This window comes from Mesoplodon bidens (assembly GCF_964165515.1).
Source record: "Mesoplodon bidens genome assembly, chromosome: 13".
Lineage (NCBI taxonomy): Eukaryota > Metazoa > Chordata > Mammalia > Artiodactyla > Ziphiidae > Mesoplodon > Mesoplodon bidens.
Window position 1 is genome coordinate 36,085,797 of NC_138169.1, and position 27,014 is coordinate 36,112,810.

General features: G+C 37.7%; 1 protein-coding gene across 1 annotated transcript in view; it reads right to left on the reverse strand.

Moving 5' to 3' along the window:
• Positions 1 to 272: 272 nt before the first annotated feature.
• NDC80 (NDC80 kinetochore complex component) overlaps positions 273 to 27,014 on the reverse strand; it is a 68,420-nt gene continuing 41,678 nt past the window's right edge. The window contains exons 13-17 of the mRNA XM_081253336.1: positions 24,243 to 24,332; positions 16,316 to 16,408; positions 15,661 to 15,791; positions 14,721 to 14,823; positions 273 to 2,347 (exon numbers count right to left, since the gene is read on the reverse strand). Coding sequence (XP_081109462.1) covers positions 2,210 to 2,347; positions 14,721 to 14,823; positions 15,661 to 15,791; positions 16,316 to 16,408; positions 24,243 to 24,332 — 555 coding nt within the window. The 3' untranslated portion in view covers positions 273 to 2,209. The remainder of the gene's footprint in view (positions 2,348 to 14,720; positions 14,824 to 15,660; positions 15,792 to 16,315; positions 16,409 to 24,242; positions 24,333 to 27,014) is intronic.

The following is a 27,014-nucleotide window of genomic DNA, read 5'->3' on the forward strand; positions in this document are numbered from 1 at the left end:
TCACAGACTGGGAGAAAAAATATATAAAACACATATGGTTGAAAAAACAGCACATGAAATGATGCTTAACACCTTTGGTCATTAGGGAAATGCAAATTAATATCACAGTAGATAGAACCACACACCCTTAGGATGGCTAAACTAAAACCATACAGTGTGGTTAAGGATGTGAGCAACTCATACGCCGCAGGTAGGAACATATGATACAATCACTTTAGGAAACATTTTCTAAGTTTCGTGAAAGTTAAATATGCATCTACCATACGTGAACTAGCCATTCCACTCCTAGGTGTTTACCCAAGAGAAATGAAAGGATATGTCCATGTAAACATCTGTACATGAACGTTCATAATGACTTTATTTATAATAGCCCCAAACTGTAAACAACACAAATGTCCATCAACAGGTACATGGATAAACAAACTCGATATATACATACAATGAAACACTACTCAGCAATGAAAAGGTATGAACTACTGATATACAGTGCAACATGGACCTCACAATTTTCTGAAAGAAGCCATACAAATGTACATACTATATGATTCTATTTATAGAAAATTCTAGAAAATGCAAACTAATCTATAGTAATAGAAGGGAGATCAGTGCTTGCCTGGGGATGGGTGTCAGGCAGGTGTCAGGTAGGGGCAAGAGAAAGTATTGCAAAGGGCAACGAGGAAACTTTTAGAGTTGATAGATATATTCATTAGCTCGACTGTGATTTTGACTTTATGGGAGTGTATATGTATGTCAGAACTTAATGAAAAGTTTAAATATGTACAATCTATGTCAATACCTGTAAAAGGTACAGATTCTGATTCAGTAGGTGTGGGGTGGGGCCAAGGGTCTGCATTTTTAACAAGCTCCAAGGTGATGCTGATGCTATTTCCATACCATGTTCTGAGTGGCAAAGCTCTGAGTCTTTATTTTGTCATACATATATATCACTTGAGTACACAATAGATTCATATAGCGGGTATCATACAGGATAGTGCAGGCAGAATACTTCCAACATTGAAGCAAGTTCTATTGGATGTTGGAGTCAAGATTGTTGAATACATTGGTAACCATTAATCTTGCCATACCTATTATCTCCCAGCAACGACCTGTCTTTGTTTCCACGCTGTCAGGCTGAATGCCCTCTCTTCATAAAATGTTGCTGGAATCCCGTTCTGTATATTGCTTACGTTTCATTTTACCATGTTCTTCATTCTGACTTATATTAGAGTTGGAATAAAGTTAAAAGAATAGAAATTCAACTGGAGGCAGATTTTAGTTCAATTTAAGGAGGAGCTTCCTAACAACTTAGACCTGTCTAAAAATCCCACTTTCTAATATGACTCTCTCACCATCCAGAACATTGACGTTTCAGGGCTCCTGTGGCTGTACTCAGGATTGCATGCAGGTTCAAGAAGCTCAGGGTGGCCTCTACCACTAAGGCGCATGACATGAGTAAATCAGAACTTCTCTAGGAATATACTTTCATCTCTAAAATGAGGGGGTTAAACAAGATTATTTCTTCTGATTCTCGCATTCCATATTCTTCTACTTACTTCAGAGTAAAGATGGCATGAAGCCAGAAAGAACTTTAGCTTCTTAGCTCTGGATAAGGAGTGGGTCTCTGTGTCCAAAGTGATTAGGAAAGTATTTTAGTCAGTCAGTGCCAACCTTTGTATGGTTTATCCCAGGGATTGGCAAACTTTCTGTAAAGGGCCAGATAGTATACATTTTTGGCTTTTCAGGCACATGATCTCTGTCACACATACTTAACTCTGCTCTTGCAATGGGAAAGCAGTCATAGATGGTATGTAAGTGAATGGGTGTGATTAGATTTGGCCCACAGTTTGCTGATTCCTGGCTTAATTCAAAATACCTATTTTTCTAACCATCTCAAGTTAGGCAGAGAGATCATGGGAAAAACACACTTTATTGATTTAAGTTTATTAACTCCAGGTACATAATATAATTGGTCTTTCATATCTAAAGATAACAATCCAACCAGTTATCATAATTTCAGGTTATACATACCTTAAGTTAATGAACTAGATTTATAAAAGATATAAAAATATTTCACGGGCTTGGGAAGATGTGGTCATGAGACTTTACTGTAAGGAGGGATATAGGATATGCTAGAGATTTTTCAAACCTACAAAGGACATTTCAAAATTTCCACTGTTAATAAAGTTCTCGCTTAATCAACATTTTATCTTCATTCATCAGAAGCCTTAAGTAGAGCAGCTTTCTTCTTATACTTGTCTCCAATCTCTCTAATATTGTCCAAGAGATCTTCAGACGTGTATTCTTCATACTCTCTATCAGCTTTAGCAATCTGCTCCTCAAGATGTTTCTAGTGGAAACAATTAACAATTGTTAAGGTAAAAACATTAATTTCTTTTAAAGTGTTTAATTGTGAAATCTACAAATAAGAGCATAACATTTGTAAGAACAGGAATAAAAAGAATACTCTTGCATCCACCTAGCAGACTCCTTTTGTGCCCTTTCCTAATCTTATACCCTCTTTTCTCCCTGACACAACCATTCTCCTGAAAGGTACTTTTCTTTATACTTTTACTACACACACACAGATTAAATATATAAACGATATACTAGTTTAGTGGTACCTGGTTTTAACCTTCATGTTTATTGAATGATATTAAATGTAATGTGTTATGACTTGGTTTTTTTTCCACACAGAATTTTGAGATTCATTCATGTTAATGCATATAGCTATAGTTTATTCATATACTGCTATATAACATTCTGTTGAATGAATATACTAACATTTACTTATCCATTTTACTGTTAATGAATTTTTGTTTGTTCCCAGGTGTGGTAGGCTGACTCCTCAAAGGTGCCCATGTCCTGATCACCAGAACTTGTGAATATGCTATCTTACATGGTAAATGGAACTTTGAAGATGTGACTGAGTAAAGGATTTTGAGAAAAGGAGATTATTCTGCATTATCCTGGTGGGTCCAATGTACAACAGTCTTTGTAAGAGGGAATCAGCAGTGTGGGAGTCAGCAGTGTGGGAGAAGACATAAGGACAAAAGAGAGCTCAGAAAGGACAGACGATGCTGTGTTGCTGGCTTTGAAGATGGAGGAAGAGGCTGCAACCCAAGGACTGCAGGTGACCTCTGGAAGGTGGAAAAGGCAAGGAACTGGATTCCTACCGAGACCCTCTAGAAGGAGTGCAGCCCGGAGGGACCATTTTAGACTTCTGACCTCCAGAAATGTAATCACTCAAATCATTTTCTGGTCTGTGGTTCAAATGAACAATACTTGTTAAAAAAGGATCCATGAAAGGTTATAGAGCCACTAAGTGGTTGAACTAGGAAGAAGTGGGTAGAACCTAGGTTTTCTGATGTAGTATTTATTCCAGGATGCTTTTCTTAGTTCTTACCACTAAGCAGAGAAAAGTACTGGCAAGCAAGCAGCAGTTCATGTCATTCAGGAGAGATGAGGTGATATAAGATCAAATGTTCTGTTTTCAAATAAATGAAAGCCTATTAATGTGTTATTATGAGCTTTTTTTCCCCTTAAACAATTCACAACTGGGAATACATTACCACCTAATAAATTACCAAGGAATTTTAGATTTAGCAATTTATTTTAGTTTTTGGGCTCTGTACAGCAGGTTGGAGGAATAGTTTTATTGTTAAACTTTCAAGCTATGTGAAAGGTGGAGCTAAGGTAAACTTCATGTTTCTGAAATACTATTTTCTGTGTTTATATGAAATTAACAGAAAGGAATGTTAAAAAGAAACAACCGGGACTTCCCTGGTGGCGCAGTGGTTAAGAATCTGCCTGCCAATGCAAGGGACACAGGTTCATTCCCTGGTCCGGGAAGATCCCACGTGCTGCGGAGCAACTAAGCCTGTGCGCCATGAATACTGAGCCTGTGCTCCGCAACAAGAGAAGCCACTGCAACGAGAAGCCCGCGCACCACAATGAAGAGTAGCCCCTGCTCGCTGCAACTAGAGAAAGTCCGCACAGCAACGAAGACCCAACACAGCAAAAAATAAATAAATAAATAAATAAATAAAAAGTCCATAAATATATTAAAAAAAACTTATAAAAAACCAAACAAACAACAGGCTCTAAATGGAGTCACTTGAGCTAAGCCTATGTCACTAAAAGGGTCTTAATACCTAACCTAATTGCAGTTTCAACCTTCCCCAGGAACGTAATCTTTACTAGTCCTTTTGGAATTTCCTGGTCAGCATCAGTGAGGTAATCTGCCTAATAAAAACCTTGTATCCCATAAAGGGAGGTGACCTTGCCACCTTGCCTGAAATAATCCTTTTTAAATTTATGACTTCTTTGTCCCCCGCCACCCTCTACCCTGCCTTTAAAAACCTTTTCTTTTCTGTAGCTCCTTGGAATTCTTTTCTACTCGCTAGATAGGATGCTGCCCGAAACATGAATCACTGAACAAAGCCAATTTGATCTTCAGATTTACTCAGTTGAATTTTTCTAACAGTTTTGGTTGCAGCAACGGGATCCAAAGTGAACTTCTGATAGGGTCTCAGGGACAATGAGAAATGCAGGTATGGTACCCGTGAAGCCTTTGGTTCACTGTCTTTCTCACTGTTTCTGAGGGCCGTGGGTAAGTTCCTCTCAGTTCTGAACTCTGTTCTATTTGTGTCAAGGCTCCAGATATAACTGGCTTTCCACACCTTTCCTATTTGACTGGAAACTCCAGCCCTTGATTCTGCCCCAAGAATCTATTCACATGGGAACTGTTAGTGGCAGTTCCAAGTTCCCATTTATGTGGAGCCCCTGTCTGCAATCCCATTTGTTGAGGTTTGCTGGCTCAATCCTTTTCCCACCCCCCAGGTGACACACTGGAAACTGGTGTTACCAGCTGGAGTAGGACACGGTCCAACTTAAGAACCAACAGGGTCTGGAACCGGACTGGGTCTGATTTAGGTGGACTGGGTCCAGTGTGAGGCCTCAGATGAATAAAATTTTGTTTTAAGCAAAGGCTATTACTTATAATGGTGATCTTGGAAGAACTGCCCCACCCCCCCAAAAAAAAAAACCCCTACAAAAACAAATAAAAACCCCAAACAACATACCCCTCAAAACTTAAACTAACAAATAAAAAACCAAATAAATAGAAATAAAAATAAGATCCTTAAAATCAAAAGAGTTAAGTACACTACCTTCAGGCATACCTGCTTATGGTCTCAGAAGCTATAAATATCTACAAAGATGGCCAACATTTTACTAAAGACAACCTGGAATTTTGTGTCTTGAGGACTTGGCTTGGTAACCATCAGATTGCAAGCCCCAAAATATGGCCTGCCTGTCAGAAATGTGGGCTGAACTGTATTTGTGGCCAGGGTCCTACCAAACTGCCACCAGCCCTCGGGGAAAGTACAGTGGCCATCATGAGGAAAGTTCCAATTAGAGAGATAATTTAAGAAGTGCACTTAAAAAGTACGCAAAAGCCTCTAAAGAGCTTCAAAATTGCAAAATGGTTCATTGAAAGGTTTGTTACAAAAGGCTAATGAAAAAGACATAAGAGGCACCTAAAGCAAAAGACTAGAAGACTGACATAACTCCTGCTGCTGCCCTTTATCCTCCTTTACTTGAGTATTCATTTAGTAATCCTCTCTCTTTCTACTCTGAAGAGACTTACAAAACCATAAACAAAAGTCACCAAGTGAATGGCCCTACAGATGCAACCATGTCTGCCTTCAAGAGAGGTCCTCCATATGGGCCCCTCCCAGAGCTGACAGAAGTCAGGGATTTTCTGGTAAACTGCTATATTATTTCCTTGAACAGCCAAGGGAAATGAAAATACTTAAAAACCCCACTTGGAGTCTGCAGATGAGATCCTGGGAAAATCGGCAGAAGCTTCCTAAGGGTAAGAATTCTTACTATAGTCAGATCTCCTGGACCTCTGTCTGTAGTACCCAGTAGAGAGAGGAATATAAATATCTTTTGCACCATTTTTGGGGATGCCTCTTAGTTACAAAATTAATATACAGAAATCTATTGCATTTCTATACACTAATAATGAACTATCACAAAGAGAAATTTGGGCAACAATCCCATTTACCACTGCATTAAAAAGAATAAAATAGCTAGGAATAAACCTACCTAAGGAGGTAAAAGACCTATACTCAGAAAACTATTAGACACTGATGAAAGAAACTGAAGATGACACAAATATTTGGAAAGATATACCATTTTCGTGGATTAGAAGAATATTGTTAAAATGACCATATTACCCAAGGCAATCTACAGATTCAATGCAATCCCTATCAGACTATCAATTGTGTTTTTCATAGACCTAGAACAAATAATTTAAAAATTTGTATAGAAACACAAAAGACCTCAAATAGCCAAAAAAAATCTTGAGAAAGAACAGAGCTGTAAGTATCATGTTCCCTAACATCGGATTACACTACAAAGATACAGTAATCAAAACAGTATGGTACTAGCACAAGAACAGACACATAGATCAATGGAACAGATAGAGAGCCCAGAAATAAACCCATGTACTTATGAGCAATTAATCTATGACAAAGGAAGTAAGAATATAGACTGGAGAAAAGAAGGTCTCTTCATTAAGTGGTGCTGGGAAAACTGGACAGCTACATGTAAAAGAATGATATTAGAACATTTTTAACACCATATATTCAATACAAAAATAAACTCAAAATGGGATTAAAGACCTAAATGGATGACTGGAAACCATAAAACTCCTAGAAGAAAACATAACCAGTACACTCTTTGACATTGGTCTTAGTAATATTTTTTTGGATCTGTCTTCTCAGTCAAGGAAAACAAAAGCAAAAATAAACAAATGGGGCCCAATTAAACTTAAAAGATTTTGCACAGCAAAGGAAACCATTAACAAAACAAAAAGACAACCTACTGAATGGGAGAAAATATTTCCAAAGGATATGGCCAATAAGGGGTTAATACCCAACACAGATAAACAGCTCATACAACACAACATTCAAATTAAAAAACCCAAAAAACCTGATTTAAAAATGGGCAGAAGACTGGGATAGACAGATTTCCAAAGAAGACATGCAGATGGCCAACAGGCACATGAGAAGATCCTCAACATTGCTAATTATCAGATAAATGCAAATCAAAACCCAAATGAGATATCATCTCACACCTGTCAGAATGGCTATCATCAAAAAGACCACAAAATAACAAATGTTGGTGAGGATGTGGAGAAAAGAGAACCCTTGAACACTGTTGGTGAGAATGAAAATTGGTACAGCTACCGTGGAAACAGTATGGAGGTTCCTCAAAAAACTAAAAATAAAACTACCCTGCAATGCAGTAATTCCATTACTGGGTATATATGTGAAGAAAACAAAAACACTGATTTGAAAAGATACATGCAACCCAATTTTTGTAGCAGCATTATCTAAAATAGCCAAGATATGGACACAACCTAGGTGTCCATCAACAGATGAATGGATAAAAAAGACATTTACACACACACACCAGAATACTACTCACTCATAAAAAGAAATGAAATTTTGCCATTTGCAACAACATGGATGGACTTGGATTGTATTATGCTTAGTGAAATGTCAGACAGAAAAAGACAAATACTATATGATATCACTTATATGTGGAATCTAAAAAATAAAACAAACGTGAATCTAACAAAAAAAGAAACAGACTCACAGACATAGAGAACAAACTACTGGTTACCAGTGGGGAGAGGGGCAAGATGGAGTAGGGGATTTAGAGGTACATACTACTGTATATAAATTAAATAAGCTGCAAGGATATATTATACAGTACAGGGACTACAGCCAATATTTTATAATAACAATAAGTGGAGTACAACCTTTAAAAATTGTGAATCATTATGTTGTACACCTGAAACATATAATAAATCAACTATAACTCAATTAAAAAAAAAAGAAAAACCTTGTTAAAGAATTTATCGGTGGATCCTTTGATGTTGTTTAAGTTGCAACCCAATTCCTTGAGGAATTGAGAGCAACTGTCCTAATCATACAAATCTTTGCAAAAGTAGAAATGCGGCTCTAGGGGCAGTTCAAAGTTCACCTGTTCCTTTTTTACCAATCCCCTAACCTCCCCTATTTATCTTAAAAGGCTTGTTAGTTGCATTCTTTCCTTGTGCCTTTGAGACGTAAATGTTAAAATACAAAGTTCAGGGAGGTAATTCTTTTTTAATTAAAAAATAAAAAAAAATTTTCTTTGGCCACGCTGCACAGCATGCAGGATTTTAGTTCCTGGACCAGGGATCGAACCCGTGCCCCCTGCAATGGAAGCAAGGAGTACTAACCACTGGACTGCCAGGGAATTCCCAGGGAGGTAATTTTTGTCATTAAACAAACAAACAAACAAGGGGGAAAGGTCATTTCAAACATGGACAAATGAGAAATCTTAATGTATGGAAGTTATGAGGTCTCTGTGTCTGTCTGTATGTTCTTGTGTATCCACATATGTGCCATAGATGTGTGGTGTCTTCTACCTTCAGATGGTATTACCAAAAATAATTTGTAAAAGAGCCGTATTTAACTGGCCTAAAGAAAATTAAGCCCTTATATGAGTTATATATTCATAAAATTCCTAAAAATTATATAAAAATTAACCCAAGTGCTTTTCATAATCTTTATGATCTAAATAGTCTTTAGTAAATAAAAGCTAGTTTAAATTTGTTGGTTTAATTAAAAGAGGCATGTCTTTGGAGTTATCAGCATTAAGTATAAAACTTTTTTCCTACCTGGGTTTACCAATCAAATAAGTTCATCTTATCTCTGTTACAAAATTTGTTAGCTAGAGAAACAACTTAGGATGATGACTGACATTGTCCAATGACGCTTTTACTTCTTAATTTTTTATTTATTATTTTGGCTGTGCCGCGTGGCATGCAGGATCTTAGTTCCCCGACCAGGGATCCAACCCATGCCCCTGCAGTGGAAGCTCGGAGTCTTAACCACTGGACCACCAGTGAAGTCCCCTCTAATGACGTTTTTGGATGAACTTTTTAAATAGTTCCCCAAATCTTTTTGGTAACCTGAAATTTTAAAATTTTGCTAAGTTAAGTTAAACGATGAATTAAGTTAAACTTAGTGAATATTCAGATCATTTCCAAATAGAATAAAATACTGGAACATTAATTACTGAACATAGATTTATCTACTGTTGGCTTCATTTTGTAAGCAGATAAAGTCGGGGGTCCCCAGAGAAAGAAAATCAGGCATGGCTTTCTTGACATAAGAGAAACCATTTTTGGCTGAAGTCATTTTGTGATCTAAGCCTGGCCACAATGCTTGCCCTTCCTTGAACAGGTCTCAGTAATTAATGATCTTAAGGGAACAGAAGAATGCTGAAACAAATTGTTATCAGACAAGAGAAATAACAATAGCAAAGGTATTTTATCTGTTGTAAAGACTTCCAGTTCTGTTTCAATGTGGAACATTAGCCTGAAGTGCTCAACCTCCAGATCAACTGGAACCTAAGGGACAATGATGTTGACCTTTTCTGACACCTGTGGCTTGAAGCAAGTAAAGCCTGGACTCTGTGGACTGCCCAAGCCCCTTCATGAATATGTATGTACCCTTAGCTTAAAACTTCCCCAATTTTGCTGTTTGGGGAGACACTGCTTTGGGAAAGATCCCTGGTGTTCTCCTTACTTGTTGCAAGTAATTATAAATCCTTCCTTCCCCCCACTGTCTTGGGCTTGGTTGTGTCTTTTGGCTCAACACCCACCAAGAGGCAAACCCAATTTTGAGGTAACACTTTTACAGAAAAACTAAAGATATTTGGGTCTATTGGTAAACAGGTCCAGTGCCACACATAGAGAAATTTACTATGAGAAAATATGCATTTTTAGAAATTATAAAAAGCATTTATAAATTTGCCAAACCACAGAATACCAGTGTGAGTCCACAATTGCTTACTTCTTAGTTTCCACCAGCAATTAAGGTTTTTAAGGGTTAAAAATTCTAATATATATGTAATTAAAGTTACTAGAAATATAGATAGCTGTAGAAGGTTTATAGAAAAGGAATCTTGTGAAAGGAATTTATGCATGATCAAACTGGGAAAGACAGAATGAATTTATTATAAGGATTTAAAAAATAAGCTTTAAAATCAGTAGTGTACTTATGTAAAATTAAAACTTAAATTTCTGGGGCTTCCCTGGTGGTGCAGTGGTTAAGAGTCCGCCTGACAATGCAGGGGACATGGGTTCAAGCCCTGGTCCAGGAAGATCCCACATGCCGTGGAGCAACTAAGTCCATGTGCCACAACTACTGAGCCCATGTGTCACAACTGCTTAAGCCCATGTGCCTAGAGCCTGTGCTCTGCAACAAGAGAAGCCACCGTGATGAGAAGCCCACGCACCACAACGAAGAGTAGCCCCCCGCTCACCGCAACCAGAGAAAGCCCGTGCGCAGCAGTGAAGACCCAACACAGCCAAAAGTAAAATAAAAAAACCCCAAAATACAAACAAAAAAAAACCCCTTAAATTTCTTTCATCTGTTAAAAGAACAAAATTTTCTTGGACTATTGGTCTGCTTCTAGTAAGTGATTCAAAGGTTTTTCTTGATCTTTTAAGCAATCTGCCAAGAAAAGAAAGATTTTGTGTCTTGTCAAAATAATTTCCTGTGTTTCATGCTTTTTAAATCAGTTCTTTGATTACTTAAGAAAACTGAGTCTTCCTTATTAAAACAGCTATGGTTTTGTTTGTTTGTTTTTGGCAACTATTTAACTTTCTGCATTTGCCTTCTAAGACTCTGTCACTATGGTTAGATAAATAACTTAAGTATTGTTTCACAGTGACATGTCTGACCAAGTATTTTAAAACCTTTTGATAAGAAAATTTCCTTGTCAGTTCCATTATAATAAACTCTTATTAAGTCTTTAACAATGGCATTTAAAAGAAGTCTTCTGTCATTTCAGATAAGTTATTGTTTTCCTCAGATGCTTCTGTAAAAGTGTTCCTACAAAAGTGCTTCATCTTTAAGAAGATTCACGGAAAGGACTTTTGAGAAGTACAGGTTTCTGATAACTTTGAAGATCATAAAAATGAACTGTGTAAGAATTTCCAGAATTAATGGAAATACAGGATTTAAGCAGAACAAGAATTAATGACAGGGGACTGAATGAACTGAGGAGGATGATTAAAATTTTTATGACTTTTTGTTTTAAAACATTGCTGGTTTCTTAATTTTTTTGTTTTTCCAGATTTAAAGAAACCTTTTCTCTTAAGCCATTTATGACTTAACAGCAATTGGTAAAGTATACCTTTGTAAACTAAGATGAAACATTTACTTTTTCTCCCTACCTGAACACTCCAGAATTCAGAAACTCTTAAATATTCTTTTCATGGCAATATAATTAAGTTATTTGCATAAGTTCAATATGAATCTTTTCTTCTTGTAACAGGATATGACTGGAAACATTGGCTATATTACCAAGGCTTTAACTGGATTGTCATATTTGACAGAGATGTACATAAACTCAGATGGGACGAGACAGTTTTAAGGAATTAAGTTTGACTTTATGGAGCCAATAAAGCCCCTTGAAAACTTGACCTGGTACCTTGCTTACAAGGTTCCAGCAAAGCAGTCTTAAAAAGAACTTACATGGTCAATCACTATTCTTGCTGTGCTTCTGTAAATAACCAAGCCAAATTTAATGCAGACAAATTAGTTTTACTGTGATTACCCATGGAAAAAATAAACAGGGATAATTGTAGAGAGAAAAGTTATGCCTGCACCTTTGTGGATATTAGATTCCAGTCCTGTTAATTGTCTTTGAGGTTTTGTCACATATCTGTAAATTGGACTGGATCCTAAATTCTTCTAGCTCCTCAAATATCTGGCTACAACCCTCAAAACTAACATTTCCAAATTTCTCCTACACTTCTAATTTAGAATCAGTAATAACCAAGACTGCCTTGAATTTCCTTGGACGAGAATTATAACAGATCCTCCTCACTACCCAGATGGCAGCCAAATTTCAGGGACGTGAATCTCAGATATACATCTCCAGCTGAAGAAGGCTCCACCTGACATCTGGTCCTATATAAACGCTGGAGACCTCCAAATCAAATTGATAGGAAGAGAAGCAGCTGACACTGAGGTAGAATGCTTCCTCCCAAGATGCTGGATCAAGATTCATGCTTTAACTAAACATGAAACCCTTTTTTCTCTTTCTTTCCTTTATTCTGGCATTGGCCTTAAAAGGTAATGCCATTATCTGTGTCTCCCAGGTCACTGCTCAGGGGGGTAACACTTCAAACTGCTGGATCGGTCATTAAAAAACAAAACACTCTGACAGGTTCATAATGCAAGAGATCCCTGGTCTGTTTCTTCATTTCTGGTTAACAACCCCAAACTTGGGGAATTTGGCGTCCAGGCTCTATACAAAGTGACACAAGGCAAGGGTAACCAGAATAAAGCTGCCTGTGTGTTCTACAGATCCTTAAAATTTTACTGGTCTCAATGGCTGTCACATTTCCAGTACTGAGACACAGATTCAAATGGAAATTACCAGGAGGGATTCATGACTCTGGATTTGATTCCTTTGAGAGAACCCTACCTTCCCTGGGTAGGAGTTACTGCAATTGAGGCTATGATCAGGAACCTCTCATTAACTCTTGAAAGCATTATGGAATTTGCCGCTAAAGCAACAACTGTCCAACAAAAATCCTTAGACTCTTTGGCTGAAATTGTTCTTGATAACAGGATAGTCCTTGATTATACTTTAGCTGAGCCAGGAACTGTTAGTGCTGTGGCCAAGGCCACCTGCTATACCTGGATTACCACTTCTGCAGAAGTTGAAACTCAGTTAACATAAGATCACTGAGCAAGCCACTTGGCTTAAAAAGGCGACTCCTTCAGTGGGGTCTTTGACTTATTTGGTTTCGATTGGTTTGGGTTTTGGGGACCATGGCTTCAAAGGGCACTTCAAACACTGGGGATTATCTTGCTTATTATAATCATAATGGTCTCCCCAGTGTGTTACAGTCTCTTAAAAGCTTTAAATGCATGTTTGCAGCTGCTAACCAACAAGCAAATATTTCCCTAAGACTGGAAAATCAGTAAAGAAGCAAAGAGAATGACCAAATCAAGAATTGTGAACTTGGAGCTGGGATCTGTGAATATTACATGGATTAAGCAAGAACATCATGACCTATGAATACCACACAAAGCATCAACAAAAACTGCAAGCAATAGTTGACAGTGGTGCTAACACCTTAAATTTTGATCACGTCTCTCTCAGACAAGCTGAGAGTGTGATCAAAAGGGGGGAACTGTTAAAAAGAAACAACAGGCCCAAAATGGAGTCACTTGAGCTAAGTCCGTGTCACCAAACTAGGACTCGATACCTAAGCTAATTGCAGTTTCAACCTACCCCAGGACTGTAATCTAACTGGTCCTTCTGGAATTTCTTGGTCAGCACCAGTGAGGTAATCTGTCTAATAGAATCTTTGTCCCACAGAGGGAGGTGATCTTGCCACCTTGCCTGAAATAATCCTTTTTAAATTTATGTCTTCTTTGTCCCACTCCCCCTCTGCCTTTGAAAACCTTTTCCTTTCTGTACTCCTTGGAGCTCCTTTCTATTTGCTAGATGGGATGCTGCCCGACACATGAATCACTGAATAAAGCCAATTTGATCTTCAAATTTATTCAGTTGAATCTTGCTTTGTAACAGGAAAAATATTTGTTATTAACACATGCTCTTTCGTCTTAGTCATAATTAAATCTAAACGTACTAATATGTTTTCAGTATGTAGAATATGGCTTGGCACAACATCATTATATACTGTTGATGTAATAAATATCATTGTATGTTGTTTATGCAAATAAAACAGATTATTTTTTATTAAGGGCTTGTACCTTAAGCAACAAGAAGAGTAACTTAATAATTAAATGACAGAGTTGCACAACCCTCACCACAATCTTTGTGCCCATCTGCTCTCATTCCCACCCCAGCTCCTGGCAACCACAAATCTACTTTCCACCTCTGTGGATTTGCCTTTTCGGGACATTTTATATTAGTTAGTCATAAATATGTAGACTTTCACATCTTTCACTGAGCATAATGTTTTTTTTGTTTTTTGGGTTTTTTTTTTTTTGCGGTACGTGGGCCTCTCCCGTTGGGGAGCACAGGCTCCGGACGCGCAGGCTCAGGGGCCATGGCTCACAGGCCCAGCCGCTCCGCGGCATGTGGGATCTTCCTGGACCAGGGCATGAACCCATGTCCCCTGCATCGGCAGGCGGACTCCCAACCACTGCACCACCAGGGAAGCCCTGCATAATGTTTTTGACATTTGTTCATGTTGTAGCATGCGTAAGTGCTTTTTTCCTTTTATTGCTGAATCATATTCCAATATATGGGTATATCATTCACCAGTTAATAAATATTTGGGTTGTTTACACTTTTTGGCTATTATGAATAATGTTGCTATGAACGTTTGTCTACAAGTCTTTGTATGGACATATATTTTCATTCCTTTTGGTGGGTTGATACCTAGGAGTGGAACTGCTGGGTTATATAGTAAACCTATAGTAAACCTATCACTTTACAAAATGCACATTGCTATACAAAATTCTTCTGATAAATTTTTACTAGATAATATTTTCCACAGAAATAAAATTTATCATTTAATTTCTGTAGAAATAAAACAGAAATACATAAAAGTTTTTAAAAGCTTTCTTAGAATGTAGGAAAGACCTTCACACACTTACCTCTACAGACCCTACGTGTGTAGCAACCATCTCTAAAAGACGCTGCAAGTTATTTCCCACTTTTCGTCTTTCTTCAGTTGTGGTCTGCACAACTAGTTGGCATCTGTAGGATAAAAACTCTTGTTTGAATTGTCTAGGACAAAACCTAATATATGAGTTCTAGCTAGCTCACTTCCTTTTATATTCAATAAAACCAGGCTGTGATTGGTATAGGTGCTGCTTGCCCAGTGTATCATTCACAAAGGTCCAGTTCACAATCATTAAAACAGAAATAAAAACATTTTCAAAGATCCCATGCAAGCAACAGCACGAAACAGCACCAAAACCTCATGCTTTAATATACAAAGCTTAGGAGCAAATTGTTTACCTGAGTCTCTAAAAGGATTGTAAACTTAATCAGGGACAAGACATTAAATACATATGAATGAGGAAACAGGAGTCTTAGGCATTCAAATTTAAATTAAAAACAAAGACTATATGCCAAAGATACCTTCAAATAAGTTTTCTGTCCCTAGGCTACAAATAAGGAAATAAAGAGGTGTGATTTTCTTAAGGATTAAGGTGTGATTTCTTAAGGTTGGATACTTCCAACCTCAAAGAAAGATTATTTTGTAGTTTTTTTGAGGGCCCCTTAACACTTAAAAAAAAAGAGTGTATTTTAATATAAATTAACATAGAGCCTATGGGTTAACTATTCAGTCCTCTTCTGACTGAAAAGATAGTAGGGGGGCAATAGCTATAACGGTAGCAGAATGTGTTTATCTAGGGAAAGTATCTCAAGTGTCTCAAGCTGTTCTGCTTAAGTTTTACTCATCAGTCCCTCTCCCCCAAATAGCTCTATAATATAAATTAAAGCAAATAAACTTAGGCCTAGTTTTATATAAATGTTAAGTAATTAAACTGAAAATAAACATTACAAATCTTGGCGAGATGAACTTACTCCCGCTGAATAGCATCTAACTCATTCATAGCTTCACTGAGGCCCTCGTTAACTGCACTCTCCAGCAGGTGCTTGTGTTTCTCCAAGGACTCCAGCTCATTGGCACATTTTTTGTCCTCTTCCTCAGCTTCCTATCAGGGTAAAGTCATGGTTAAGTTTTTTCAGTATTCACATTCTATACACTCCAGGAAGATTTAAAAAAATTTATGTAAAGCATTAAAAAAAAATCAGGTTGCACCATCATTTGTATTTGCAGGATGCTTACTGCTTTACATGTAAGAGACTTTTAAAATGGTCTTTTGGAAATTTTATACTATAAACATAAATGTGACCTTTTCAACAGGCCTATACAGAATTCATTTAGCAGTAATTTCAAGTCTGTACTACAAGAAATATACTGAATCACAAATGCAAGTATAAAATATTAATGGAATACTAAACATGTTCTATGGTAAAATAGCTGAATTCCAGAAAAAAGTCCTTTAGAAAAACAAAATAAAATAACTCCTTAAAATAAACTTTGGATGAGAAGATTAAACTAAAGACAAGTTATAGGATATAGCTTAAAAATTTCAGTTTGATGTCAGAATAGATGCCTAGTCCATTAAACATGACATGGCTTTGGATAACCTAAACAAACGGGCAAAGTTCTTACCTTAACTTTTTGTTGGTGAAGATCATCCAGCTTTTGAACTTCTTCTTTCAGAGTTCGTACACTTCTCCTGCTTTCTGTGATCATTGTATTTAACTTGAGGAAGAAAACTTTGGTTGAGAAATCATAACTACACATCAAAAAAATTTTAGTAAGTTATAAAACTTTTATGTTATCAATCAACTAACTGATCCATGTTATTTCTTCTAGTTCTTGTGGGCTCTTACCTTTTATTTGCCCTATAAATTTATTATTTCCCAAAGAGAAGTTAATTTCAAGAAGACATGTTTTTTAATACATAATATTTAAATGCAGAGTGGTATAGTAGGGCATTAGTTAGGAATAAAAAATCTGGCCTAATTCTCACTAAAATAAAGATACCAATATCTGTTTTTCCACTAGTAGCTGTGGGAGTACTTTTTAATATCTCATATATATTATACAAGTATTACATATAATTAATATTCTTATATTAACTTAATAAATATAAATTGTTTTGCTCTCTATTTTTTTTTTTTTTGCGGTACGCGGGCCTCTCACTGTTGTGGCCTCTCCTGTTGCGGAGCACAGGCTCCAGACATGCAGGCTCAGCAGCCATGGCTCACGGGCCTAGCCGCTCCGTGGCATGTGGGATCTTCCCGGACCGGGGCACGAACCCGTGTCCCCTGCATCGGCAGGCGGACTCTTAACCACTGTGCCACCAGGGAAGCCCCGCTCTCTATTTTAAGACTCACTTTATTTAGATTTTATCTACTTGAGTTAGTTATCTAGCTTTCATTTGTGTGTTCACTTTCTGGGATGTTAAAGAGAACTATTTATATTGATTTTGTTTGATAATATTTGCTAATTGGTTATAGTCAATGCATTCTTCCAACGAGTAATAAAGTAACTACATTTAATCTTGTTCAAGTTTGAGCTTTAAGATCTGATGAAACCAAAACTGGGGAAAAAAAAAGTGTTTCTAAAAAAAAAAAGAAAAGTGTTTCTGAAGTTCATTTCCTGTTGACAAGTGCTGATACCAGTTGATATTGGTAATTAATAGAGAATATTTTTCAGCTAGATCAAGATGATAATATTTCCAACAGGAAACAGAAAATAGTTGACATCTTTCTTTAAAAGGATGATTCTACACATACATAAATTAAAAAAAATATGTTTTGGGAAAAATTTAGTGAAACTATTGTTATTTGGCAAAAGATAGGATGGTAAAATGACCAAACTTATTAAAGAAACCTGCACATAGTACTTTTTTTTTCCCCTTTTCTTTTCTTGCATATACTACTTCTCATTCAGTCATCCAAAGTCCCTTTTAAGGGACATTCCTTTCTTATTTACAAGAAGAGAAGAGTGGGCTGGAAAGAATGCTGTTTACTCATGATCACACAACTAGCATACGCCCAGAACTCAAAACTAACTCCAAGGTCTTTTTCTAATACCAGTTGTCTTTCACATTTTAAAGACCAGAGCTACTGAAGCTATAAACTTTGCTTCCAGTCTAAAGATATGCTACTTCTGAAGTGAACAAACTGTTTCATTAAACTCATCTGCAATAAGACCAATCAACACCCAAATAATCAGAACTTCCACTAGGCCCTCCTGGTTGATCAAACGTGTTGTTTACTTTTATCTGAGCAGCTCTACTTTCCATGTCAGCTTTACTAAAGTTATATCAATTAATTAAACATTTTTTTCCCCGACTACAAAAGTACACATTTCCACTGTGGTAAACAGGGGAAGCATTAAAGAAAATAACAATCACCAATAATTCTGCAACCCCTAAGACCTATTAAGATTTGGCTTCCTCCCTCCCTCCCTTCCTTCTTTCTTTTTTTTTTTTTTTTTTTGCGGTATGCAGGCCTCACTGTTGTGGCCTCTCCCGTTGCGGAGCACAGGCTCCAGACGTGCAGGCTCAGCGGGCCATGGCGCACGGGCCCTGCCGCTCCGCGGCATGTGGGATCCTCCCGGACCGGGGCACGAACCCGTGTCCCCTGCATCGGCAGGTGGACTCTCAACCGCTGTGCCACCAGGGAAGCCCCCTCCCTTCTTTCTTAGCTCTCAAGTTGCTTATAAGCAAAGAAGATACCATTATTAATTAGATGATTTTTTTCTTCTATAATTGAGATGACAGAAGCCACTAGACTGCCTCCAGTCAACCAACCAACCAGCATGAGACCTTTCCTTCTTCCTTCCAGTCAGTTTCAGGATGTAGGGCACACATTTTCTTCATGAACAGAAGTAACCCCTCCAGCTCTTCTCTGGATCTCATGCCTTTGTATTTCTTCACAACCAGACTCAAATACATCAATGCCTTTCGTTCCTAATTTTTAAAACTTTACTCTCTTTCCATGAACTTTCTCCCTCATCATTAAAACCAAACAAACCCCTCCCATAAACAAAGAAACTACACACAAAAAACCAAAAATCTTTCCCACACACCACTTTCCAGCTACTGTTCCATCTCCCTTCCTTAGATTCAAACATTTGCAATAGATTTGTAGTAGTCCCTGAAGAACTACCTTTTCGGATTATAGTATCTTCCTCTTTTACCATTCAAACTCCACCAGTAATATGCTTTCTGGCTCTTCTGGTTCATGAAGTTGCTCTTGCAAATGTCATGAGGAACATCTTTATGGTTAAAGCCAACACGCACCTTTCAGACTTAATCTGAGTAACATTTGTAGTTACTGATCACTCCCTGCTGAAACCTTCTTCCTTGGTTTCTAAGACCATGGAAACTACTGGTTTCCTCTTTAGGTCTTGGGATGTCCTTCTAATTCTTTCTTATAGATTTCTCTTTCTCTGCTTGTACTTTAGATGTGGATGTTCTCCTAGTATTCTCACCTTGGCTGTATTCTCATTTGCTCACTTAGGAGAGCTCTCTCTCATTCTCACACCTGGGGAATCTCCTGGCTGTAATTACACGTATGCTAAAAATATCTATCTGTATCTATATTATTTCCAAACCCCAACTGCTTACTGGACATTCTCTACTTTGATGTCCCAGAGACCTGAAACAGCATATCCCAGCCTGAAATTCTCTGTTCTACAACCTTCTTTGTATTCTTTATCAAGGTTTTAGGACATCACCACTGACAAAGAATCTCTCTTTGACCAAACTACTCAGGATCTTCTGAACTCTCTTCTCAATTAGGCTGACTTTCGGGCGTTCATGTTTGTCTCTGTATTATCCAATTTTAAGCAAGAATCCTCCTAAGTCACTTTAACCAGAATCTCCCATCCCGAATAACTGATCAGGTTCCTCATCCTCTACCACGCCCCAGGTGATGGTTGATCACCTTGGCCTGCCTTCAGCAAGAAACCTGTTAGGTTGGTTTAGCCAGAATCCCCCCTTACCCTGATATTTCCTCTCAGTAATTTTCCATCCACTGATCCTCACTCTGCTCCTTGGCTATAAATTCCCACTTTTCTTTGCTGTATTTGTAATGAGCCTAGCCTACTACAAAACCTCACTGTAATAGCCCCCCTTAAATAAAGTCTGCCTTACCACCACTCACAAGTGTCATAAATAATTTTTCTTTAATACCATATACCAAAGCTGGACACCTGGACATTCTTAATTTCTCACTCTTCCTTAACCTTCACATCCAAGTGGACCACTAAATTATGCTGTTTCAATTTTTTTTTTTGGCCGCGCTGTGCAGCTTGTGGGATTTTTATTTCCCTGACCAGGGATCGAACCCCGGGCCCTCAGCAGTGAGAGCGAGGAGTCCTAACCACTGGACCCCCAGGGGATTCCCTGTTTCAATCTTTAAATCTCTTTTCTCCATCCTCACTGCAATAGTGTTGGTTTGAATCCTTATGGCTCAGGATACTGTTAGATCTCTTAATTGTGTGTCTCTAGTCTCATGTACCTCTAACCTGTTCTTCAAAATGTCAACACTGTGAGCTTACTAAGATACACAGCTTTTATTCCCTTGCTTAAAAACCTTCAATGGTCCCTGCTACCTATAGAATAAAAATTCAACCAGTAAGCAAGAACAAGTAAGTCTCTTCAGAATTAGGTTTTTGTTTCTCCAGGCTTCTCCTCTATCCTATTGATACTTAAACTCATGGTAATTCTTCTTTTTTTTTTTTTCATGGTAATTCTTTAACATGCCATGCTATTTGGTCTCTGGGCCTTCAGCAGTAGGGATGTGTGTGTATCCTTTCATGTATCCACTGGCCAACTCCTTCTTGTTATTCATCACTCAGCTCACCTACCACTTCCTTCAGAAAGAACCTTGTGCTTATCTTTGGTGTATTATAAGAATCCACAGCATGCTGTATTTACACTCTAAAAGTATTATGATGAAAGTGATTGTTTTCATTTCCACCTTTCCACACAAAATAAGAATTCACAAAGGCAGATATTATATCACCAACACTGATTACAGTACAGGCATGTATAGCAGACTCTTAAAAAAGTTTGCTAAACAAATTTCAATTGCTAATATTTAATTTAAACTTTACACTTTATTCATAAGTATGATTGGTTTAATTTTCTTCTTTTGTGATAATCTTCGTTAGGTTGCGGTATGAGGGTTATACTAGCCTTATAAATTCCCTCCGTATTTATAGGGTATCCATTTCTCATTTTGTTTTTTCCTGCTTTTTCTTGAATGGTTTTGGCAATTATTTTAAAGTACTTATCAGATTGATTAGTTTTGTTATTTTTATTTTTATTTTTTTTTGCGGTATGAGGGCCTCTCACTGTTGTGGCCTCTCCCGTTGCGGAGCACAGGCTCTGGACGCACAGGCTCAGCAGCCATGGCTCACAGGCCCAGCCGCTCCGCGGCATGTGGGATCTTCCCGGACCAGGGCATGAACCCGTGTCCCCTGCATCGGCAGGTGGACTCTCAACCACTGCGCCACCAGGGAAGCCCCTAGTTTTGTTATTTTAATCTATTAATTTCTGTTTAACCTTTACTATTTCAAATGCTATTTTACCTTATGCCATCTTAACTTGGTTAAACTACTTGTCAAATTAAAAAAAAATAGTTTTAGCTTTTAGTCTCAAGCATATGACGTCACTGATCACTCCCTTTTTTTCCAGTTCTATTGATATAATTGACGTATAACATTGCATAGGTTTAAGATGTACAGCAAGATGATTTGATATATGTATATATTGTGAAATATTTACCACAAAAAGATTAGTTAGGATCACTACTTTCTTGAAAATTCTTCCCTACTTTGCCTTTTATAGCATATCCTCTTCTGATTATTCTTCAACTATTCTGTCTACTTCTTCTAAGTGCTTTTCCTACAATTTCCTTCTTTGGCCAATCCTTTGCCACTTTCTTCTACAATTATCCCTAAGAAATATCACCCACATCACTGGCTTCAACAATCACATATATACTAGAGACCCTAAAATCTGTACTTTCAGACCCAATATCTCTTTTATGTTCTGAATCTATTGCTTCAACTTCCTTTTGGTTTTCTGTGGCCAATGGACAGCAAGCTCATCTCCCAAGCTGTCCTGGTTATTCCCAGCACTAGGTTTTCCTCCTCTAAGTTGCCCATCCCAGGAAAATGGAAGTCACTGTTGATCCTTCTTTCTCTCCTAGCTTTCCTTTTTTTTTTTTTTTTTTTTTTTTTTTAACTTTTTGGCCTGGCTGCACGGCATATGGGATGTTAGTTCCCTGACCAGGGATCGAACCCGCGCCCCTTGCAGTGGAAGCACAGAGTCTTAACCACTGGACCGCCAGGGAAGTCCCCTCTCCTAGCTTTCATTTGGCCATGAAATGCTTGGGTCCTACCTCCTTAACGTTTCTTAAACCTGTCCCCTTCTTCATTTTCTATTCTAATACTATGGTTTAACCTCTTAATTTCAGTTCCCCTCTACTAAGTCGTTTTTTTCTATGCCCAAAGGAGTTTTGCAAAAAAAATGCAACTCTGATTAGCATAATTGCATATATTGGTCTTCTCCAAATGGGCTTTATATTTCATATAAACTTGAGTTATATTTATCTTTGGAACATTAATATGGGGCCTAGCCTATTGTAGGCATTTCATAATCGCCGTCCCACCCCGCCCAAAATTTCCTGCCTATAGCCTTTAAAAAGTTTCAAGTCAGGGACTTCCCTGGTGGCGCAGTGGTTAAGAATCCGCCTGCTGATGCAAGGGCCACGGGCTCGAGCCCTGGTCCAGGAAGATCCCACATGCCGTGGAGCAACTAAGCCCATGTGCCACAACTACTGAGCCCACGTACCACAACTACTGAAGCCCATGCACCTAGAGCCCGTGCTCTGCAACGAGAAGCCACCACAATGAGAAGCCCACACACTGCAACTAAGAGTAGCCCCCGCTCGCTGCAACGAGAAAGCCCGCATGCGGCAATGAAGACCCAATGCAGCCAAAAATAAAGAAAAAAAAAAGAGGAAGCCAAACAAGGCTAAATTCCTTAAAAAAAAAAAAAAAAGAATCCACCTGCCAATGCAGGGGACACAGGTTCGATCCCTGGATTCTTGGTCTGGGAAGATCCCATATGCCATGGAGCAGCTAAGCCTGTGTGCCACAACTACTGAGCCTGCGCTCTAGAGCCCACGAGCCACAACTACTGAGCCCATGTGCCACAACTACTGAGCCCACGTGCCACAACTACTGAAGCCCATGCACCTAGAGCCCATGTGCCACAACTACTGAGCCCATGCGCCTAGAGCCTGTGCTCCTCAACAAGAGAAGCCACCTCAATGAGAAGCCCGTGCACTGCAACGAAGAGTAGCCCCTGCTCGCCACAACTAGAGAAAGCTCGTGTGCAGCAATGAAGACCCAACGCAGCCAATAAATAAATAAATAAATAAATAAGTTTCAAGTCAGTTGAAAATATGTTTCAGTCAAGAGGTTCCTATTGCTTGAAATTCACACCTTTTTGAGAGTCTTCAGGTTTACTGCCCATTCCAACCAGAGAGAAATTGAACTGAAGCAGGCTAAAGGAAGACTTTACCTCAAATAACCATCACCCCTGGGGAACACCTGTTAAAGCAGTCCGAATTCCTATCTTCTTTCCATACTGTGATGTTACAAAACCCACAGATTTGTAGACACCCCAAATTATAGTAACAATAGTATCATGAAACTCTTCACTTATCTAACAACATTTTCTGTTTGTGGGAGGTATGAAAAAATTCTTTCTAATACAAAATTACTTAAAAGTTATCTGTGAAACGCATAGATTTTATTTCCAGATGAGAGAAAATAAATGTTTCTATTCTCAAAAAAGACAGGATTTCTTTTATATCTTGAAATCTGTTAGCCAGAACACAATAGTTCTCGAAAAGTTGAATTAGCTAGGGGTTTCCTTTAACTGTTTGGTGTTATATAAATAATACCTTTTGCTTGCATTTGAGAAGTTTTTTTTAAACTTTTCTTAATCAACTATAACAATGTTTACTCTAAAGATTATTGAATATAATAGTATTCTTTCTCAGGTATATTGGTGATATTATGTTGCAAGTATCTCAGAAGCAGGAATTTTCTGAAACTACTTTTGGAAATAGACTTTTATAGGCATTTAAAGTTGAATCTCCCTGAATTCTATGGTCCTGAAAAATCTGGTAAATGGAAGTCTCTTAATGTATCATAGTTAGTTAGCTTCTAACTGCAAATGATAACATACTTACTTTTAAGGTAGCCTCCTCAATTCCCTTTTACTATAAAAAGGAATATTACTAAATTATCTTAAGTTAAAGGAGGCAATTCTCCGTTAGAAAAAAAGCAAGCTTTACTCAGTTTTGTATCACTTCATCATCAATGATATGGGAAGCTTAGAATGTTTAAGTAACTTAAAAAGTTACTTCAAGTGTTTCTAGGTCAAGGGTATACCTGACTCTCATTTTTCATAATATTTTATTAAAAATTCATTCCTTATCAATCAGAAAACACAAAATGTTATGTTTGTTTATAATGACTCTGTTTCATTACTTACTTGTTCTAAAGTATCCTCTAACCCCATCTTTTTATTTAGAGCTTTATTAGTTTCTTCTTCAGTTTGGTTCAAGAGTTCTTTGAGTGGTACCTATAAAATACATAGGAATGTGGGTTACATATGACATATGTAATTACAAAATTTCTCTCATGAGGCATCTTTTGGAGAAAAAAAGTGAAGCCATGGTATCTTTAATCTAATACACCATCAGTAAGAAAATAAAACAAAAAAAATTTTAATGCAATTTCTATAACTATAGAATGTAACTTGCTTTTGGTTTTGAATAATTGCAAAATTCTAGATTTGCTTCTCTACTCTGGAAATTCACTGTTATTATTTAAACATTCTATAAGTACACTTAGTTTAATTGAAGTACACTTGAAAACAACTTATATGTAGGTTTTATTTTTATGCTATGCTCTCTAGATGCATCATTTTTCTCTTAATCCTTTTCGATTATTTAGTCTTACAATTATCTGCTTAAATTTCTTCTTTATTTTTACTTATTTATTCTTTTGGCCGCGCCATGTGGCATGCGGGATCTTAGTTCCCTGGACTGAACCCGTGCCCCCTGCAGTGGAAGCATGGAGTCTTAACCACTGGACCGCCAGGTAAGTCCCTCTTCTTTACTTTTTTGCTCCTCATTCTAACTCTGTTGTAATAGCAGAAGACTTGAAACATGGCAAATGTCCATCAGTAAGGACTGGTTGAATAAGCCACAAATGTAGGACTGAGGCTACAAAAGGAATGAGGAAGATCTCGACACTGTCAGGGAGAGGGAAATTCCCCCTCTACCCTCTTGAGTTCTTGAGGCAGGACTTATAACAAAACTGAGAGAAAAGGGACTCTCACCACTTTCCCTTCCACCAGATCCTGTAGTCAGAGACCCTGGAGGCTGACATGGCAAGAAATCTTACTTTCTGCCTGCTTTGGCAGATGTCCCAGGATCTCTCAGTGGCAGCAGTTTTTCAGCTGGTGATTTGTCCAGGCTGGCTTGCCAAAACTGCCTGGGAGAGGGAAACTTCCCCCTCCCCAACAACATACTACTGTGAGAGATCTGGGGTGGGTTGATCCGTGAATAATGCAAGGTGGGTGTCCAGATATAACTCAGGGACAGCCAGATGGAAGAGATGCATAGGGCAAGGTATGTGGGAAGAGGTGCAGCACTTCTATGCTCTCTGGGCATGCCACTCTCCCTGCATCTCCACATGTACACCAATAAGCTCTTAGCTGCTTGCATTTCTTATATTTATCCTCTATTCTACTGATTTTGTTTGAACACAGTACTTCATTCCTTCCCCCCTTTTTTTTATTGAGATGAAACTCACACTTTAAAATGGTTAAACTGAAATAATTAAGTTAAAATATTAATTTAACATAAAATTAACTCTTTTAAAGTGCACAACTCAGTGGCATTTAGTACATTCACAATGCACTCGCATTCTAGAACAATTTCATCACTCCAAAAGAAAACCCTGTGCATTACTATGTTTTCAGTAGGTCTTTTGAAGTCACTGCTGAGTTTTAATTTTGGCTGTTCTTTTTTGAAAGATGCAATTGCCTCTCTAATCTCTTTAAGAACTTTTCTCCAAATACTACTTATAACAGTTGGGGCTGCATCTTCTTGATGCTATTTCTATTTTTATTGTCCTATTATTATGTAAAACTATTTCCAGGGAGCCAAAAAAAAATTTCCCTCTTTTCTGAGCAAATGCATTCTTTTTGAACCAGGTAATCTTTTTTACAGCAATTTAATTTAGGAAATTGTTTTCTTGAACTAGCATGAAAAATTACTCAAAATAGAGGTGAGTAAACTCTATCTGCTTGCCTGCCTATCTATCTACCTACCTAGCTATTGCTTGAGAAACAATACAGTAAAAGATTAAATGTTTACTGGATGCATTTTTTTCTATGAAAAATGAGTTTAGCTTTATTTAATCAAAGTCTGTCCACCAACAAACTGTAATCTGGGAAAGTAGGAACTGTATCTTTCTAGGGTTTTTTTTTGGCTACAATGCACAGCTTGTGGGATCTTAGTTCCCTGACCAGGGACTGAACCTGGGCCCAGCAGTAAAAGTGCCAAGTCCTAACCACTAGACCACCAGGGAATTCCTCTTTCCGCGTATTTTATCTCCAGCATCTAGCGGGTATGGAACGTAGTATGTACTCAATAAATAATTTATGGGATAAATGAGTGATTCTAAGGGGAAAAAAATGCATGGCTTTAGACTTTTATTGACATGCTTCTATTAAAAACTATTTTGAAAACTGACATTTTTTGGGGGGTCACTAAAATACTAAAATCTGTGAATAATTGAGAAGTTGAAATTAACATTTTTCTTCCCCAAATTACACCTTTGACTATATTTGAAAATTATGTGCAGTTTTCTCATTATTGACTCCTGGTGTTACTTACTGCTCTATTATATCTCATGCCTTCATGTGCGTCCTTGTGCCTGAAACTTTTCCACAGACCACCCTCATAAACGTCTCATCTGTGAAGATTTCATTCCAGGTTCACCATCTCTGTGGGGACTTTTCTCTCAATTCTGAGAACTGATCTTGTTACCATACCTTGTAAAGGCTTCTAATAAAGCACATATATAGCATTTATTTTTATGTCTTTCTCCCCTGAGGGGACTAGTAGCAACTTGAGAGCAAGTATCAGGTCATTTTTGTCTTTATAATTCTGGCGTCTATTTTATATGTAATCATATCTTTTATTGGATAGTTGAATAGGTAAAGTATGTAGCGAGAAAGACAAGGCTTTAT